At 37.4% G+C, this 19,980-nt stretch overlaps 3 protein-coding genes across 3 annotated transcripts; all 3 read right to left on the bottom strand.

Moving 5' to 3' along the window:
- Positions 1 to 1,028: 1,028 nt before the first annotated feature.
- On the bottom strand, positions 1,029 to 5,429 carry LOC141825237 (peptide chain release factor PrfB3, chloroplastic). Its single transcript, XM_074712622.1, has 6 exons — positions 5,246 to 5,429; positions 4,291 to 4,508; positions 3,775 to 3,972; positions 3,194 to 3,406; positions 2,595 to 2,778; positions 1,029 to 1,500 (listed from the first exon to the last, which is right to left on the bottom strand). Exons 1-6 carry the CDS (start codon positions 5,361 to 5,363, stop codon positions 1,238 to 1,240), a joined length of 1,194 nt encoding a protein of 397 aa, XP_074568723.1. The 5' UTR covers positions 5,364 to 5,429; the 3' UTR covers positions 1,029 to 1,237.
- A 1,144-nt stretch (positions 5,430 to 6,573) lies between these two features.
- LOC141824967 (leucine-rich repeat receptor-like serine/threonine-protein kinase At2g14510) lies at positions 6,574 to 14,430 on the bottom strand. The gene is made up of 8 exons (XM_074712317.1): positions 13,676 to 14,430; positions 12,416 to 12,867; positions 12,199 to 12,334; positions 12,047 to 12,118; positions 11,914 to 11,982; positions 11,760 to 11,831; positions 7,061 to 7,129; positions 6,574 to 6,974 (listed from the first exon to the last, which is right to left on the bottom strand). The coding sequence occupies exons 1-8, from the start codon at positions 14,317 to 14,319 to the stop codon at positions 6,923 to 6,925; spliced, it is 1,566 nt and encodes a 521-aa protein (XP_074568418.1). The 5' UTR covers positions 14,320 to 14,430; the 3' UTR covers positions 6,574 to 6,922.
- A 1,277-nt stretch (positions 14,431 to 15,707) lies between these two features.
- On the bottom strand, positions 15,708 to 19,867 carry LOC141825648 (kinesin-like protein KIN-14J). Its single transcript, XM_074713032.1, is given in 12 exon segments — positions 15,708 to 16,193; positions 16,195 to 16,530; positions 16,627 to 16,686; positions 17,082 to 17,195; positions 17,323 to 17,486; positions 17,637 to 17,674; positions 17,773 to 17,988; positions 18,168 to 18,329; positions 18,443 to 18,722; positions 19,132 to 19,482; positions 19,560 to 19,644; positions 19,733 to 19,867. Coding segments are annotated over 12 exon segments (2,427 nt in total).
- Positions 19,868 to 19,980: the final 113 nt, after the last annotated feature.

The following is a 19,980-nucleotide window of genomic DNA, read 5'->3' as shown; positions in this document are numbered from 1 at the left end:
TATCATATGAAAATTATAAGTCTTTAAATGGAATCAATATTACTTTGCTGGGCGGCTAGACTTCACCACTAAACCTCTCAACATCAATGTTTTCATGCAGCTCCATCCAGTATACCAGTCCCTTGAACTTCCTAAAGATCCAGGCTGGCTACTCTTATCTGGCCTGTGAACAAGACCAGGAACAGAATCATTCATCTAAGTTAATAGATATAGACCCATAAAAAAGAAAATAAATAGATTAATAACCATTCACACAATTGAAGTCCGTGAAAGGCCACTTGCTTCTGAGGCATCAATCAGTTCTTGATTGTTCATATGACTAGCCCCATTCTGCATTTCCCTAAAAGCCAGAAACAAAAGAGATGCAATACATAAAATGATCACAGACCGAAGATATTAAATCTATAAATATACCTGTAAAGTGTAATAAGTAAGGCATATGCTGCCGAATTCTTCTGTGGTATGTATCGTTTTGGCTCTTTTGCTTTCTTCCCTATCAAAGAAGGCATTTTTTTTTTCAGAAAATACTAACTTAATCGGAACGCCCTCAAAAACCTTTTTCCAAGTGAAAAAAATGTTGGGACTGAAATGATTACTATTCCGAGAAGCATCATGGTTAGCGGAAGGCTCTTCCGCGACAAATTCTTGGAAGAACCCCTGCATGAGTCTCAGAATCCACTTCCCCGCGCCCCTAGCACGGCGCAAACATAATCAAATCTTCAAAAGCAAGATGGCGTTTTCGCAACTGGAGAAAAGGATTCAACAAGCCTCACTTAATTTGGGACAGGTCCTTGAGGCTTTTGATTGGGGTTTTCGCATTGCAGATGCTGCGGTAAGCGACGGAGATCAATTACTTCACACTTTTCAATTTATCCTGATCGATAGAAAATTTTCACAAAGTTAAATAGATCACTTTTAAAATTAATTATATTATGAGAATTGAATATTTAAATTATATATAAAAAACTGAATCAGATATGCAAAACAAATCCATTAAAAATTGATCTGACCAACTGTTTGGATAAACTGATAAGAAGCAATCAATTTTACAAAAAAATCAATTGTCATGTCTCCAATTGTCAAATATTAAAAGAATATGTTCATTAACAATTTCACAATTCAATTTGAGATAGAATTTTTCATAAATTCTAGCATATTATGAATTTATGATAATAATAATAATAAATACATTTGAACAAACTCAACATTCTCCATTTCAATTGCCTTTGATTTGATGTTAAAGAGCATCAGATCCCACAATTTCTCTGCCCTGTCTTTGACTTACGTGAGCTCTAATAAGTGGTTCGATGTCGCCATTTAACACCGAGTTTAAGTCGGCCAGTTGGATTCCAGTTGCCACATCCTCGACCATTTTGTGCGGATGGAAAATGTATCTCCTGGTTTCACGGCCCATCTCATTCCCAGCAGCCTCTACAACAAGAAGTTTTGCTTTCAAACGGTTTAGAGCCTTGGTCGTATTGGCAAAGGGGCTCCTTTCACCTGAGGTTTCCAGAAAAACAAGAACCCAGTCATATTTACAGAAGTTGGATAAGCTTGGAATAACCTGTAAGAAAAGATAGTAGCAGGGTAGGAATAGAGTTCCTACTATCAAAAGGAGATCGAGATGAACATTATTTGATAATATCAGCTTTAACGAGTACATAATCTTGATTGCATCATTGGATTTTATTAGACTTGATTCTGAAAATACTGTCATGTATCTTAGTTGATTTGTTATGGGCAAGCGAAGATTTCCCCAAGTTGATCATCATCCTAGATAGAAAAGAATACTTTACATGGGTTAACATTTTTTTTTTTAAACAGCCTTCACAAACTTAAACACAAAAAAGGAGTAGTTAAATTATACCAAGTAGCGAGACTCCCACCAGGCAAGTATAAGCCTGTGGACACTTGAAATCCATACACTCGTCTTGTATGCTTAAAATCCTTAATCAGGCCAAAATGCGATTAGCAAAGTCAACACGAAAGTGGCATGACCAATCAGAACAAATAAATAAGTGACACAAATTGACCTGTTTACAAAGTAAATATTTAAAAAATAATAATTACTTTTTGTTGAATTAATTAGTTCTATATTATTCATATAGTTTTACATTGATATGAATGACCCCTTATAATACGAAATTGTCACCTTAGAAGTTAGATGTGATAACTGGCACGACCATGGAATAGATGCACCGGATGTTAATATATCAAAATTAGGCACACTGTAGTTATGTATGCACCTTTTTTCTATGTAGACACCTTAATTAAGTATGCTCATGTGAACTTCTTAATTTGGTTCCTAGTCTACCTGGGATTAACTAGAAACAAGTTCAATACAGGTTCAAATAAGTATGTTCATGTCAACTTCTTAATTTGATTCCTTGTCTACCGGGGAATAACTAGAAACAAGTTCAAATAGAGGTTCCCTTGAAGATTATAGAATTCTCACATAAACAGTCACAGATTAGGCCCACAAGTAGAGCCAACTTATCAAATATATTATATGGAAGAGACTGGTCAAATTTCAGCTGACTAAACTGGCACAAGTAGATAGAATAATGAGAATGCAAGTTGCAAGGAAAAGGTACCTGAACTTTGAACACTTGTGCCACTTGGAATATGGTGAATACTAACTGCAGGGTTTGTTCTATTGTCATGTGCATACTGTTTTTCAGATGACAAATAAGAAATTTCAAGATCTTTGTCATCGATTGGCATGTTGATTGAACCTCCAAGGAAAATAGGGATAACATCCACAATAGCCGAACATATCTGCATTATTTTTTCTCAGCAAATTTGCCTTGAAGAAACAAAAAGCCTAAGATAAGAGTGCAGATTATCCATGCATTGTAAGCTGCTAGAAAGTCATTGAAAAATGATATATTACTGTGATGAAACAAACCCACGCCTGAATGAAGTAATCATTAACCAGTTGTATGTTATGAAATAAGTACAAGATATTTTTAAATCATGGCTTGCTCTTTTTCCTATTTTATTTTAGTGAATGGTAGCATTTTGTTAAAGTTTTAGGTGTAAGAAACTACAAACTGAATAATTAGAATAACACTGCAGTCTTCTAGCTCTTGAAATGGTTTAACCCACAAGAGCTAATATAACAAAGGTATCATTTGTAACAAAACAGCAAGCTCTTATAATTGATGGCAAACCAGGTAGAGTGGATGATTACCGTAGGCACAGCAGATCCATCCAAAGAACTGCAGATTTTTTGGTGAACACCTCTTTCTCCAGAAAGATAACCATACATGTATTCTGACTCGAACTCTACTACTGCTATTTCAGTTGTAGAACCCTTAGAATGATATCTTTCAATTATCTTAGTTGTGCACCCATGTTTTTCAGCCCAACTGGTGTACATTTTTAAAAGTTTCTCTGCCCATACCTACAATATAAAATTTAAGAGATTACAAATGAAGAGATCATGCAACACATTTAGAAAGAGGTCAGGATTTGGAACTCCCAACTTCCACTCAAGAAATCAAGGTGAGAGCAAATAGGTAGCCAGATATCATAATTCTTCACAAACATTATCAGGAAGTCTCCTGATGAACTTTAAGAAGTTACATGCATTAAAACTAAATAGACAGAAGGTTTATAAAATGTTTTTGGTGGACCAACATAACAGAAAGTTTTAACCGTAACTGCTAAGAAAAAAGACACAACACTTTCCAATATCGAATACAATGAGGAATTTGCAGAAAGAAAACATTTGTTATTTAGTGTGTGTATGAGAGAGAGATGGTTCTAAACCTCAGCCATGTGCCCAGGCCCTGCTTTTATAATTAAGCAAGCTCCCTCCTTGTCATATGGATCAGTGAGAAGCTTTGATACTTCGTATCTTTCAATGAATCTGTCAACCTCTAAAGAAGCCACATAAGCCTGCTCAAAAAGTTCATGGCTAATGGCATCCATCTCTGCCAATTCCATTATCAACTTTGCTTCTTCGGCCTAAATAATGAAAACATTTAGGCAGCCCCAAAAAGAATTCATATTTGCATTCAGATTAGACATTGTAAGAAAATACTCATTGAGAAGATAAGACAAAAAGTTACAATTGATGTATCAAGAATATCAATTGCCATGAGATAACACAAATCAGAAGGATTCAGGAGCTTGCATAGACATAACATATTCACTGCAGCTCAAGGAAATATTTGATGTTTTGATCCACTTAAATTCACATTTAAACTTCTAATTTTGTTTTATAAATAGGATGAGACAAATACCTACTGAAAACATACAATGCCAACAAAAATCAACATGCACCTTATATCGAAGATCTTTGAGATCATTGACTAGTCTGACAGAATCAGCTAAGGAAGTAAAACACTCATCAGATTTGGCCAAGTCATCCCACAAACTTTGCTTCCGAAGCACTTCTTCCTTCTTAATTCGTCTTGCTTCTTCCATTTCCAATGCAGTTGGTGCTATCATGTCTGCATGACTAACAACATCTTCAATCTTTTTCTTCAGTGAGTACAAACCTAGATAAATGGAGAAAGATGCACAATATATATTAATTAACAGTAATGGATCATAAAACCTAGAACATTATATACTTAAGAAATAGTGCAACAATTTCTATCCTGTTTACAAATAATGTAAACTAGTTCCGGGTGTTTTTACTATTCTCTTTGAAATAATCCAATGACTAGCCCACATTGACGAGACCATGTGCTCATCATCATGGCTGTAACGAGCCATTGAGTTTAACTATGTTCAAATTTGTTGATTAAAAAAAGAAAAGAGCCTTGAGTTTTTGCTAAGCTCAATTATGGAAAAGGTTATCCTTAGTTGAAATTTGATACAACATATGAAACTTCTCTCTTCCCTCTTTTTAACATAAAGTAGACAATTTAGATTCTTAAAACTGTGAAATTTATTCTTATATATTTGAATAAAAAATCAAAGAAAATGATATTATAAACAATTCTAAAGTTGTTTGTTAAGCTTGCTGAGCTTAAAAAACGTATTCAAGTTTGTTTATTTTATATTTTTCTCAAATTGAATGAACATAGGTTGGTTTATGTGCTTGGGGGTAATACAGTCTTGTGTCAAAGCCATGCAGTCAAAAAGGAAGGCACGGAACAGATGACGGGGCCTTCTACCCGAGGTTCGATTTCTGTGCTTTGCTAATGGAGAATTTTGCGCCACCCAAACAGCATAAATTAAAGCCCTAAAGGCAGGGAGGGAGAGTATAACAGGGATTTCCAATACGAACCGAGTTGCTTAAAGACCTGGTTGCTTTTGATGCTACCATCCGCGGAGTGGGAGGCACGAACGGGAGCGAGCGAAGCCAGCCATCTCGGGCGACAAGAAGCCGATCTAAGTACCAACATAGAACACTTTCTTCCTGCTCGTGTGATCTGCAGGAAGGATAAACAGAGAGAGAGAGAGAGGTTGGATCGAGGGAAACGAAGTGGCTCGATGCCCTTTTGAATGGATATGGAGCCGATGGATGGAGAGGAGGTCCATCTATTCTGTATGTCATGGACCTCATGATCACATCGATCTCATCCATAAATGGATGGTCCGATTTCGGTTAGCCATCATCGCGACTTCAATTTTCATGATGAATCTATTTTTTTCTGAAATATTTTTTTGAATTTTTGACGATTAAGATTTGAAAACAAAAAAGAAAAAAGTTAACAATTTCTGCACGTATAGGAGCTAACTGAAGATTTAGGGTTCATAAGAGCATCTCCAATGGATGCCCTATTCCACCATTTTGGTGTAAAAAAAGCATCAAATAAGTTCCAATGCATACCCTAAATTTGGCACCATTTTGGTGCAAGTGAACAGTGCAGCACCATCCTGGTATTGTACTGTTCACTTGCACCAAAATGGTGCAAGTGATTATTTATTTTAAATAAATATATTATAATATTTAATCTATATTTCAAATATTCTTAAATATTATAAATTAATATTATTTAATTAAATTAAATTTCTTTTGTAAATTTTATATATTAGTTATTAACGAGTAATATTTAAAATATTTATTATATTATTAAGATTATAAATATTTTAAAATTTATAATATTGATAATTTCATAACAAACACACAATTAAATATTTAACAAATTAATATATATGTTGAAATTAATATATATGTTAAATAATAAATTATAAGATGGAAAAATAGAATATTCTAAGGAATATTCCTTTTAGTGTAGGAAATGGTGTGTATTGGTTGGAGATGAAAAAAAATTTGGTATTGCAATGACACCAAATTGGTGTTGAAAATGCACCAAAATGAGTTTTGTGGTTGGAGATGGTCTAATGGAGCTCTCCTGACGTTTGTCAGGATGCACTGTAACATGCGTCGAGCATTCTCAAGGCACAATTTTGGCCCAATGAGTATACTTTTTTATATTTAAAATTATTAAAAATGCATATTTTCAAAAAAGAGAGTATTAAAGTTATTTATACTCATCTGAGATCCACCGTATCTTTGGAGATTACTTAGTCGAGAGAATCAGATCCCTGGACACCACAAGAGCTTTAGTGGATCCTATATTGAATTTCATACCCAAATGCACATTCTCCTTGATCCAACAAATAATTTTAACAATGCATGGTGGTAAATATCACAATTATTCCACGAGGACTGGAACTACATCCAAGAATAGATGTCACAGGCATCTTTGAATATACGTATCTACAAGACACCAACGAACCAATGAAGTCGAATCAATCTCCAATTAATTTAAAGGGGGAAAAAACTATTTTATACACTAGAACAGAATTTAGGAACTTTTTACTACCATATTCACACTAAACAGCATTTTGCGCGAACATCTTCACGCCTGCACTTCAAATGTTAGATGAATCGAGAATGCATCTTTCAAACATGATAGCCTACCGTGTTAAAACCTTTGGATAAGAAAAAGTTATTTCACTTGTTTGGAGGCCGAGGGGCAGAAGAAAAGTTATTCCCAGGTGAATACCTGTAGGTAAAATAAATGGGAGCCTCAATTATGAAAACATGAGAAACCCGCAATCTTTTTAGACAAGGCAATAACAGATCACATACCTAAAATCCAGTCCGTTTCTAAAGAGGCTTGGAGGAATGTCACCAGTCAGGTTATTGTTTTCTATGTAGCTGCAAAAAGAAAATCAAACCGGTAAGGAAAACAAGCAACAGAAAGAAACATGGACGAACAAGAAAGGAAGTTTAGCATTATGAGCAACACATAATATAGAGCCTTGAAAAGATGCATGCAACAGTTGGAAGTTTGACTACCATTTAGAAGAAAGAAAAACATATTAGTGTTAGTAAATAAGATATAATTAGAGTCATCTGTGAGTCTGTCTGCAACCATTGAGTTTGACTACCAAAGCATCATGGCCAATCATATTAGGCTGGCTTCAACTCCATGGACTATGGTTCTTGTTATACGAGCATTTCTAATCTCCTTTGCCTGTTGTTTTGTCTTATTTATTGATTCGGTGTAGAACTATACAATGTAAGCTTGTGAGCAAGAGATTGGTTACAATATCTGCTGGTGCATGCACTGAGTGCTTGGTTGCAAGGACTAGTTTTTATTTTAGGTATGGTGAGAGGCCCTATATTATTTGTCGAACCTTAATCACTAGAGGGATTTTCATTAGCCGGCTTCTGCAAGAGATAATTCGGAAATTGTCAACTTGCATAAAGTTGCTTCAGGCTTGAAACTAGGAAGAACTTTGTCGAAGAACTAAGGAGATGTAGGAGGAAACAAGAAGCAGACTGCCAACCATCGTAATTCACAAAAACATTGAAAACTTTCAAATATTTTGAATTGTAAGTTTAAAAAACAACAAAAAATAACCTTAGGTAAAAACCTAGGTCGAGGAATGACACAATTGTGGAACTTATCTAAGTTTGCTTGTTTGTACGTAACAGGTTATGTTAACAAATTGTGCAAACTGAATCTTCAATTCGTGGTTTGGATGTGTGTTCTACACTTATTTAAGAGCAGCCAACTGTATATTTGCAAATGGAGAACACTATTGGTGCAATCGACTTTCAGGATTTTGATGTTTGTTTGATAATATGTTTAATAGAACCTAGTCAAGTTTGACCTAATCTAGTGAGAAGTCTAGTTAGGTCAAGGTTGACCGGATGATTAACAAAGAACAGTCTAGTCAGGTCAAGATCGGATGACTAGCAAAGAGAAAATCTAATTAGGTCGAGGTTGACCAGATAACGGGTAAAAGGGAAAGTCCAAGTAAGTCAAGGTTAACCGAATGCTTGGCAAGGGAAAAATCCAGAAAGTTCAAGGTTGACGAGATGTTTGACAGAAGGAAAAGTCCAGATAGATCAAGGATGACCGGATATCTAGCAAGAAAAAAGCCCAAACAAGTCAAGGGTAATCGAATACTTGACAAAAGAAAAAGTTTTAAGGGAGTAAATCCTAGGTAATAAGAAGTCTTGGAGGAATGAACTCCAAACAAGTGAGACCAATAGGTTCGAGCGATCGAAACGAAGTTTTCGATCGACCACACAAGTGAGGCCAGTAGGTTCGAACAGGAAGATTCAGTCTACCTATCAGAAAAGGATAAGCGTAGATCGATTCAGATCCAAGCCCAGAAGGAAGCACAGGCTCGGTCAATCAATTATCATGATCAGTCGACCGAATACATATGGAAACTCTGATCGGATAAGACAAAATTTGATCTACAAATGAAATATTGAAGTCCAGTCGACCGATCAAGCTGATTTCACAGAGATACGATCTGATCAGATCAAAAACCTAGACGCAAACCCAGACGTCATTGAAGCTCGATCGATTGATAAGTGTGATCAGTCGATCGATACAAGCAAAAATCAATAGGGTTAATAGGGTAGGTTCGGTCAACCAAATAAAGTATATAAAAGAAGTCTTCGAAAGTTTTCGGAAGGAGAATTTTAGTGGAATGCATATTCGAAAAAGATCCAAGGGATTATAGTTAGATTGTAAACCAAGTAGCCGCCCGAATTCTCTTGTTTTTACTTTTCGTTACGATTCTTCTTGTTTTTGTTAAAAGAAAAAAAATTTTTAAACACGATATATCCCCCCCCCCCCCCCCCCCCTATCGCCTTCCTAGACCTACAAACACATGCAGCAGAAGTCACATAATTTATACTAGCCTAATCACATGTACACATAATATACGCATTCTTGATAAACACAATCAGGATGATAAATGTTGGTGTAGGGAGCACCAATCTGCCTCCAAGGTTTCAATATTTGACAATATATCTAAGTTTGATCAATTTGACCAAGGGTTGATCCAAACAAGACCTAATGTTTAAATGTGAGTAAAGTCTAGTCAGGTCAAAGTTGATCAGAAGACTAGTAAGAAGTCCTAATCAATTGGACCGGACAAAAAAATCCTAATCAGTTGGACCAGATAAAAAGTCCTAATTGGATATTAAGCAAGAGAAGTCCTAATTGGAGGCTAGGCAGAAGAAGTCCAAGTTGGAGGTTAGACAAAAGAAGTCCTAGTTGGAGGCTAGGCAGGGGAAGTCTTAATTAGAGGCTAGGCAGGGGAAGTCCTAGTGGAAGTTAGGCAGGGAGATTGGACAAGTGGAAAGTCTACTAAGTGACTAGCTCTAACTGAAGGCTAGGCAAGGGAAAGTTCAAGTGATTAGATATTTGACAAGTGAAAAGTCTACCGAGTGACTAGTCTTAACTGAAAGTTAGGCATGAGTAACTCTAGTAAGATAGAACATACAGGATAAAGCTTAGGTAAGCTTAATAGGTCAGACAGACTACAAGTAGGCTTAGGTTGCTTGTTTGTTGTATGCTAAACTTGTAGAAATTAGAAGTTGGAAGCAAGACTGAGGAAACATAAGAGAAGCAAACAGAAGCAGTTAGAACCAAATCCGGAATCAACTCAGGTCAAACCTTAGTTAACTGGATCCATGTGCCCGGATCATGCTCCGGGCGCCCAGGACGTCCAGGCGTCTGGGGTTGGTCCAAGTGCCTGGAGTAGGTGGAATTGGCCTCGATAAAAACTGATAGAACCGAATCAGATCGGATTGGTTCGGGACGCTTGGAAAGGAATCCGGGCACTTGGAAGTGTCTTTATAAGACCCTTAATATGCACCACAAGAAAGAACCCAAATCCTCTACTTCTTCATCCTGCAGCACTGCTAAATGCGAACGGAGCTTAGCTCTGCGACCGGGGAAGCTCCAGAAAAGGTGTGCTGTGCTCAGGACATCCAGAGCGGCCGACTCGAGTACTTGGTGATTTTTGTATTAGTCTTACTTATTTGTACTTCATTTTACTTGTTATTTTGGACTGTAAGACGAATTTCTCCACCTTCGAAAAAGTTCCGGAAAGGAGACCGTCAGTGAATGGGCGTCTTCCCATACATAGGCCCTAGACGTACTAATCTTGGGGGTCCCATACATAGGCCCTAGACGTACTAATCTTGGGGGTTATGAACCAAGTAAAATCCGTGTGTCTGTGTGTTATTGTCTAATTCCACTACTAGTGTTTTTAATAGAAAGAATGAATGATCAAGCACTATTCACCCCCTCTAGCGCGCACCAATCCTACAATAAAAACACGCCGGAATACTCTAAACTAATAAAACTTATCAATTACAAAGTGTCCATTTTGACAACCTCGGGAAATTTGCAATTTAGATATGACCAAAGAATGAAATCTCGAGTTGTTTCGTTTGATACAGGGGAAAATTTCATTCCACCCGCAGACCGAAACCAGCACAGTCAAGCCTCCGATGCAAGTGCACCCCCAAGGCCCCGTCTAGCTCTGACAACTCGTCCGAAGGGATCCCCACCGCCGTGCGACACCTCCGAAGGTGTCGTCGGACTCGGACGACACCTCTGACGTCAAGTGTCTGCGAGAATGAGATCACGCGGAAGAACAGTGAACTTAGGTTAATTAAATTAATAATTTTAATCAACTCCCAACTAGTATGTTTGAGATAATTTAAATATGTTTAATTAAAGTAGGGATTTGATAAACTGTGTGTCCTATAATGCGTGACTCGTCCGTGACAGAATATTCGAGGTGCCCGAAACAGTAACAGTGTCTTTTTTATTTTTTTGGGCCTACAATTAAACCATTTAAGATTTTCCCATTAGGATTTAGGAGTTGAGTTATAATATTAAGCACAAAAAAATTTTCAAAACAAAAAAAATTAGTTGCTCACGGGGTATGCCGGATAAGAAATGCGGGATAATAATCCAACACACCCCGAAAGCAACTAAATTTTTTCATTTTGAAAATTTTTGTGTACTTAATACTATAACCCAACACCTAAATCCTAAAGGGAAAATCTTAAATGGCTTAACCATAAAAAAAATAACAAAAAATTAAAAATATCATTGTTCATGTTCCAAGCGCTTGGAACCCTTTCGGACGCTCCGAATATTCTATTGCCGACAAGTCTCGCATTATAAGGCGCGCAGGATATCAAATCCACATATATATATATATATAATTAATATTTTATATTTAAAAAATATCGAAACTATATTGGTACCACACATACCGAAACGGTATCTTCCGGTCTGAAACTGAAACCTCGACACAGGTTGAGATTTTAAACCTTGGATATGACTAAACTTAGCATGAAGCATTACTTGCGCTCACAAAGAAAGACATTAATAGTGATTAAAAAATACAACATCCTTACTCAACATAAGTAGAAAGGAAAAAAAATAAAAATTAAATCTTTGCTAGACAGAAAGAAGAAAGCATTATACTGCAGGCAACACAAGAATGCTACTTACAGTTCTTGCAGCTTCGTCAGATTTACAAATGATAGAGTAATGGTTCCTGTAAACTGATTGTCCTGCAAGTGTCTTCAACAAAAAAAATAACATAAGTAAAATTATTAGGAAATCAAGGAGAAAAGAAAAGGAAAAGTTAAAAAATGCCACTTACAATTTTTCAAGATTTCTCAATCTACTTAGGTTTGGAATGTGTCCTGTGAAATTATTATTGGCTAAAGATCTGCAAGCTAGACACTGTAAGCTAGAGTACTTTCAAATTCCAATTATCTAATATGGATACCTACACATTAGTTAGTGCTGTCAAATTGGAGATATAAGGTGAAATAGATCCAGATAAGCCCATACTTGAAAGATTCCTGTTAGAAAAGATTTCCAAGTTTGTTAACTGTGACAAGACCTGGATATATATTAGATTTCATAAATAAGCCCGACTTACAGAGAGACAACACGTATTTGGCGCAGATAAGAGCAGGTTACTCCAACCCAAGAATAATCTCGTGGCATACAAGGATCACCACTCCAACCAGGTGGTGGAGGATCAATATTTTCTCTGATTTGTTCCATTGCAATAACTGCAACAAATATACAATTACAGAAAAGATGACAAATAACAGTAAATTAATAACATGTAATACAAGGATCAGAAGACATACCATCTCTTGTTATTGTCAGATTTCCAATCAAGAAAAGACCAAAAACCTCTCCAGCACTTATTAATGGTGTACCAGGAGATCCAGGAGTCAATGTAACCATTGTTTGACCAGAGAGATTCCATTGGTTTGAGAAAACAACAAGGCCAGATGATGAGACTGTTAAATTTGAGTAGAAGCTGTAGTTATTTACAAAGACATTGAATGTCCTGGTGCTCTGGGGTGATGATGTATCAGCAAAGTAAAGAGCAATATAATAGATAGCATCAGGAAGAGAATTAGGAGGCCACAGTAACACCAATGGTCTCCCTTGATCTGCTACCATGGCAGTGTTAAAGACGACAGCAGGAGGAAGGTTCCAAAAATCAGCTGTTGTGATATTATGGGTACTAGATTTTGCACGGGTGCTATCAGAAAATGGCTGCCAGTATCTGTCAAATCTGTCATCTGGGTATCTACCAAGCACATAAAACTTTGTTCAACAGACAAAATAACATAGATACAGTTCAAACATACATATATACATATATAATATATATAATTTATATACGTGCACACATATAACATACATATGTAACAGTAAGAAATCATCCTTCAAGTGGCAAGTATCATAGATGGCAACATCTTAGGCACCTCACAATTGTATTATAAAAAATTATGATTATCTTATACTTGGCCATATATTAAATGCAGAGCTTTACATGATAGATTCAATATACGTCTTCTTACAATGAACCTATTGATTTCATGTTGCAATATGTTATATGTCACTTTGAAAATAAAATAAAATGCCTTCCATTATAGTAGCTTATTCATACTTGTAAAGTGTATTGCATTGCCACTTATCTCTCTATGCATGAGGTCATATTTAATGAAATAAGTCAATTAGGGTTTCTACTTCTAAATTGAAAATCAAGGAAAAGGCGAGGAACCTGCAGGCTAAAAACATTGATTCTATGCGGGAGGGGTCAAATTTAATAAGATCAACTAGGGTTCCTAATACGAAATTGGAAATTAGGGCAGATCAATTAGGGTTCCTACTACGAAATTGGAAATTAGGGCAACCTAATGACAACCCCTCCCACCCCGACAGCATGACAGATACAACAATGTGGCATATTTAGGTGTTACTACTTTCCTAATTGTTTTTTTCAATTTTTTTTTCTTTACAATAATGTGGCAAGGAAACTGGCTAAAACGTTGATACAATGCACATAAGAATAACTGAATAAGATTAATAACCAGAAAGGAAATTCACTGTACCTTGTAATCGAACCAGCGGATCCGAAGCTGCTCCTCGCTATGAGGCCCATGGCATGCTTCCTAAAATCCGTGCCATTATAAACCGAATCGTCCAACAAGATCATCTCCAGGGCGGATATGAAGGGATCAGAGGTGGTGTAGGTGTTGGCGGCAACGCACACTCTCATTTGCGTACCCGCTGCCAAGAAGACGCCCTCATAGTACGACGCCATGCCAGCGGCGTAGTCAGCGGTGGTGTTGACGATGGTCCAGAAAGTCCCGTCTACGATCTGGTCAAAAACGGGCGGCGCGGAGCCGTTATCAAAGCCGCCATAGAAGTAGGTGGTGCGGACGAGGTAGCGGCCACCGCGGAAGGCAGGGAGGGAGTAGCAGAACTTGAGAGGGGAGTAGAGGTCGGAGCGGAAGGGGAAGGAGCGGAGGGTGGAGAGGACGGGGAGGAGGTTCGGCAGGGTGAGGTTGTGAGAAAGGCCGGCGTCGATGTATATGTCGGGAAGCCACCTGAGGCCGTCGGTAGTGGAGAGGCCGGAGGCCGAGCCACAGTCGATGAACAACCCCCTGGGCGGCGATTGGGAGAGCACGGACACGAAGCAGAGAGGGGAAGAAAGCAGGAATACGAGGAAGAGAAGTGGGGGAGATCTCGCCATTCCGTTGGTATCAGTTTGCGTTTGGACGAATTGGAGAAGATTTCAGCGAATTAATGGAGAAGTAAAATCGAAGACAAGGTCAAACGGTGGGAAGGGACGAGGTCAGCGATCGTCGACGGGGAGAAAGAGGTTTGGTAAGAGAAAGCAGTCTGACCAACAAATTACATAATGCTTTAGGGAAATTGTAAAAATATCCCCCTAATTTAACAATTTTAAAAAGTGCTTATAAAATTTTATTAATAACAAAATATTTTTAATAATTTTATTTTATTATAAAACTAAATATCTTTTTGATTCTAATATTTAGTTTCATACTGAATAATCATATTTCACCAAAAGATAAAGTTTTTTAGTATCAAAAAGCATATAAAAGCATTATTACATCTCGATAATGACATTTCTAATTTTTTTATATTCTGAATTAGGAAGATATCAGTACTATTATTATCCTTCACTAAGCAAAAAAGATGGATAAATATTACTATATTTTTAAAGTTGACCGTCTAATAAATCAAATTTTTACCATTCAAGAATCCATGGATAAAGTGGACTTTGGCATACAAAAGTTAAAAATATGATTGTTTTTAGGCAATTGCTTAAATTCAAACTTATTTTAGGTATCCAAAGATATAAATGTAATCTATCATAATCGAGTAACATTTGGTTTAATTACATTCCATAAAATTTGAAGTTATATATATTGTTATTTGGTAAATAAGAAGACTAGTGTTAGATTTATGGTTCCACCTAAGCACAGTGTTCAGTCATCCTTTTTTTTTCTACAAAAAAATAGAATTCGCTACCTTAGCGGCCCCACATGGTCAACCCCACGATCATCTGTGAGGAGATAAATCGAGAAATTGTAATTGATCACGATGGAGGAGGATATTGCTCGACTTCATCGAGATTCGAATCCTTGCCCTCTTCTATAAATTTATTCCGTCGTAACCAACTTAGCTATGCTCCGGAGGCTAGTGTTCAGTCATCCTCACACTTATAATACAATGTATTATACTTGTACTAGGATATACCTAGTATATTACATTCGTTCTACATATGCATTATAATTGAAGAGAACTTTTACTATAAATAGGGATGCCTATTCTCATTCAAGTGTCCAACAGAGAATAATCTTATATTACAATATATGTACTTGTACTACAACATACTTATTATACTACATTTATATATTACACATGTATTACACTAACGAATGCCCCATTATAATCTAGTTGAAGAACATATAGGATGCCTCAAGAAGAAATTCAAAGTTAATTAAGGACACAATATCAGCAGCAATAAATCGAAATGATAGTAAAAATACACTATCGATCATGTTTGCTATTGGAGAAGAGCTAAGAATAATACTCGTTTCATTTTGCAGAAATCTAGATGACAGACTGTCGTCTGTTCTTGCACAAGACTCTCTGAGCTGTACCCAGCCTTCCAACAAGATTCCCACCCCTTAAAATTTGATTAAACATCGGGTGCCCCTGATTCATGAATTGTTTTGGTTGAGCAGGAGAACTGACAATGACTCTCTTCTGCACACTGAAGCATAGCTTGTTTGTAGTATGGTGTGCAGCATCCAAGTGTTCAGCATTGGTGGGGCTCGAAATTAGTCGAAGCCTTTGGCGAGGTGAAGAAACAGTTGGAATCATCGATTTGGAGAATGCCTGAACTAGAGATGGGCTTCTGTACTTACTACTAGATGCCAATGTGCTAAAATTTGACTTGTCTGGAGTAGTTGCTGCTCCAAAAGAACTCCCTCTGATCGGAGTAAAGGTAGCCAACGACCTCCTCTTTGAGTTCATAAGACGCGATAACTGAGTGTTACTAGAGATGTTTTGGTGTCTAGCTACAGGCAGTGCTTGTAGCTCTTTCTGTTGCATCTTGCAAAATTGCAATAGAGGCCCTCCTCTTGGGTTGAGCTGGCACATTACGTATTACTGGTGCCAGCGTTATCCTTCTTGCTCTGTGCAGAGATTTAACTAAATCTTCCCCAGAAGTTCTATTTGTTAATAGACTATTCTCTTTATCTATTACTGGATGGGCACTTCTAATTGTTTGATGCCCTGAGGGTGGCAACTGATTGGTGATTCTTTGTAAAGGAGGCCTCCGTCTTAAAGGAGCCACTGGAGGCTTTGGGAACTTTGCAGCATCCTTCTTGGTTGTCCTCTCACTATTTAATTGATTCTCCAGTTCTCTTACCTGAATAGAATAAAAAAGCAGTTCGTTGCTTACAGAAGGGAAATTAAAGATGCTGTAAAATCTACTCAAATAGAGATTGAAAATGAGATAAGTAACCTTTTGCTGGTAATTTTTACTTGTTTGCTCAGCTTCTCTGATCTGCACATTTGAAATAATCTGTTATAAGGCGACTGATTTGAAAGAAGCTAAATATAATGATGCATGGTGTATAATAGATTATAATGATTTTTCTTGGAATATATAAAGTAATGTATTTCACACTATCTTCATTTAGTTCAATTAATATCATTTGGATCACGTTCTTGAGGCCATTCAAGTTCCTCATAAGCTAGACTAATAAGCGTGGGCAACTTACTCACTACAACTTTGTCATAACTAACTTTACTTTTTGCACTGGGTTGGCTTAAAAATTGGGTGAATAATTGTGGATGATACATCTGATCAATTTAGCAGTATCAAGAAAGGAGAGCGCCAGATGACTGCACGTGCAATAGACATCTTTTATAACCTATAAGAAAGACTTCTATAGGATCTGAAATTCTTATTACTACCTTATCTTGCAATGTTTTGAAAACATTCTCCCGAGATGCGTATTTCAGCTGCATCAATTGCAAGCCTTCATTCAATCTTGTTATTTCTTTTTCACTCTGAAGGAGCTTATCAGCCTGTACAATAACTCTTATTAGGCATCACATAATTGCAGAAGATACAAAACCTGCATATGTATTGCCAAATAGAACAAAAATTTAAAACTAGCAACAGTAGCCCAATATGCAGTCGAGACAGATATACCATTTGTTTAAGCTTGAAACTCTCTGCTAAATCTGTTTGCTTACGGACAGGACCATGCTCAATCCCTCGGACTCTGCTAGCAAAGTTTAGTGAGCATAATGTTTCACCTAAATCTGCTGATTTTGGGCTTATCTGCGCAAACATGAGCGTCTTGCAATCTCCTCCTATTGTGAATGCAAATTATCAATGAAGGTAATGCGTCAAATTTTCTTCTGACAATAAAAAATGACGGTATAAACTAGCTGTTGTTTTTGAACCTAAACCACAAGATCGTCAAAGCTAGATGCTATGCTATTTTTTAGGTTTATTCTCACCTAGAGAGCTCTGGAGTAAATGTGTTAGCTTAGAGTTCCTGCAAAATACATCTTTCCTTTAGTACAATGAAAAATTCAAACTATTGAGGTTTAGATAGTAAAATAGAATCATATGACTATGAGCATCAGAAGGAACCTATATGGAATATGTGGGTTCTTGGAGGCAAGAGCAGCGATCACATCTCCCAAAGCTGATAGAGACTTATTGATGAATTGAGATTCCTTCAGCCTCTCTCCTTCTACTTCAATCTTGCCAAGACGCTCACTACCAGCTAAATCAACCAACCACAATCTACTTGTGCACTTCTGACCATCAACAAGACTTTCACCCTTAATAGTTACCCTCACCAAGCTGCGAAAAGCTTTAATATAAGAGCATGTTGTTCATAATAAGAAAATTTTTAAGTGATTTAAAAATGTCAGGCGGCAATCTAACAATCTTTCTATGAATGAGAATGAAAAGGAACAAACAAAACTTATCATAGTAAAACAAAAGGCATAATTTGAATGGAATACAGGAAGAAAACTCACGAGTGAGAGCGGCTACTCAGCTCGTTAGCGTTTGTTGACCCCACAGATCTATTTCTTCCTCCATTTGTCAGAATTTCCCAGACCTCATCTATGTTGCCAACTTGAGCTTCTACAAGGCCAGGCACATCTTGCGTCCCATCTGATGCTTGCTTTATCTCCAACCTTCATAAGAACAACAAAGCCCAACAAATGGAACCTTGACTTTGCAAGAGGTAACAAAATAGTTTCCAACCATATGCATCATTTGATTACAAATCCTTCCAGGAAAATTCTACCTCTTTGAGAGTTGGTCTGGGCTATCTGCAAGAAGATCTCTGATCTTCTCATTGTAAACCTCCAACATACTGATATAGAATTCATATCTCATGAGAGAGCTTCTCTGTCCAGAAATTTTGAACAGTTCTTCTAACGCTCTGTAATTAACGCCTCTATTCTCTGGAGTCCCTTCCATTGTGAAAGTCTTTCCAGATCCGGTCTGTCCATAAGCAAAAATGCAAACATTGAAGCCATCTAACACCGATTTCACAATTGGCAATGTCTCTTTGAAGACAGCATCTGCAACCACAAGATTCCCAATCATGACTTTGACAACATTTGACACTCAGTATATACAAATTTGGCATCAAGAAGTCTCATTCTCGAAGATTTTGTTTCCATATGGGGGAAAGACTATGCCACGAAAATCAAAATTATCAAGAATCCAAACTGTAGCTTTGGACGAAACAAATCTTAAAAAAAAAAAAAAAAGAATTTGAACCTAGGCAACATTTGACACTCAGTATATACAAATTTGGCATCAAGAAGTCTCATTCTCGAAGATTTTGTTTCCAGATGGGGGAAAGACTATGCTACGGAAATCAAAATTTGTCAAGAATCAAAACTGCAGAAACAAATCTTCAAAAAAAATGAAATAAAAAAATAAAGATGTTATGGTTCTATAATACATATCCGAATTACTTTCTACCTTGGTCATCTGTATGTCCAAAAATATGATCAAACTTAAATTGCTTCTTGGATGAGTCAGTGCAGATGATTCGGAGTTCAGTGGCCTGTGCGGGGTCAAAATCCACCACACAGGAAGATCCCTTGGCGATCTCTTCCAAGCTCAGCGGCCTGCATCTGCAATACACCCTGATGTTACCCTTGAGCTCTATGACCTCATTGTACAGCCTCTTCCTCTCTTCACGTTCGTCAGTGTACTTCTTCTTCAAAATATCATATTTGGGTTCACATTCCTCAGCACACTTCTTCCGCAGGTGTTCGCACTCCTCCCTTAGCCCCTGATTAGCCTCCGTCAGCGTGTTGTACTTTCGCCCTGCAAACAGACCAATGGCACTAAGCAGCTGCAAGAAAACTCTCGACTGATCGAGCGCGGAAGTGGATCATTATTACCAATAAGAAGCAACGCAGACGAGAGATCAGGGAGAGGGACCCCCTTAAGAATCGGAGACGGAACGAGGCATTCATCTCTGATCGCCTGAAGAAATTGGAACAAATAAAGTGAGATCGAAAGAAAAAATAGATCGAAAAAACACCAGATCGAAGGAAAAAAAAAGATTAATTACCTGGACGATATTGTCGATCGATTCTCGCTTCCTGTTCTCCTTCGCTTCCTCTGCTGAAGCTTCACCGGGAGCCGTCGGAGCGTCTTCCGGCATGGAAGAGCGAGGAGAAGAGGGCGAAATGGGAGCTTCTTCCATTGGATCTGGAATGATCGCGGAATGACGACGATTCGGACTCGGAGGACGCGAAGAAGGTTGGGTGGGTAGGGTTTCTAACGGTTAGTAGATTCGGCAGCCATTATGCTTGCTGC

The sequence above is a fragment of the Curcuma longa genome, chromosome 3, assembly GCF_044706935.1.
Source record: "Curcuma longa cultivar G26 ecotype Majalengka, Jawa Barat chromosome 3, ITB_CL_G26_1.1, whole genome shotgun sequence".
In the NCBI taxonomy this organism is placed as follows: Eukaryota; Viridiplantae; Streptophyta; class Magnoliopsida; order Zingiberales; family Zingiberaceae; genus Curcuma; species Curcuma longa.
Note: the sequence above shows the minus strand (reverse complement) of the source record. Positions and strands in the feature narration are given on the sequence as shown.

Bases quoted from the DNA above. Each gene is read 5' to 3' on its own strand.
- LOC141825237 (XM_074712622.1), bottom strand. From the start codon at position 5,363: ATGTTGGTACTTAGATCGGCTTCTTGTCGCCCGAGATGGCTGGCTTCG. The intron at 3,973-4,290 runs GTGCATGTTGAT...TTCATTATTTAG, and splicing joins TCAAAGATCTTCGATATAAG to GCCGAAGAAGCAAAGTTGAT. The intron at 3,407-3,774 runs GTTTAGAACCAT...TTTATATTGTAG, and splicing joins GGCCTGGGCACATGGCTGAG to GTATGGGCAGAGAAACTTTT.
- LOC141824967 (XM_074712317.1), bottom strand. From the start codon at position 14,319: ATGGCGAGATCTCCCCCACTTCTCTTCCTCGTATTCCTGCTTTCTTCC. The intron at 12,868-13,675 runs GTACAGTGAATT...TGTGCTTGGTAG, and splicing joins TCCGCTGGTTCGATTACAAG to ATACCCAGATGACAGATTTG. The intron at 12,335-12,415 runs GTATGTCTTCTG...TATTTGTTGCAG, and splicing joins TCTGACAATAACAAGAGATG to TTATTGCAATGGAACAAATC.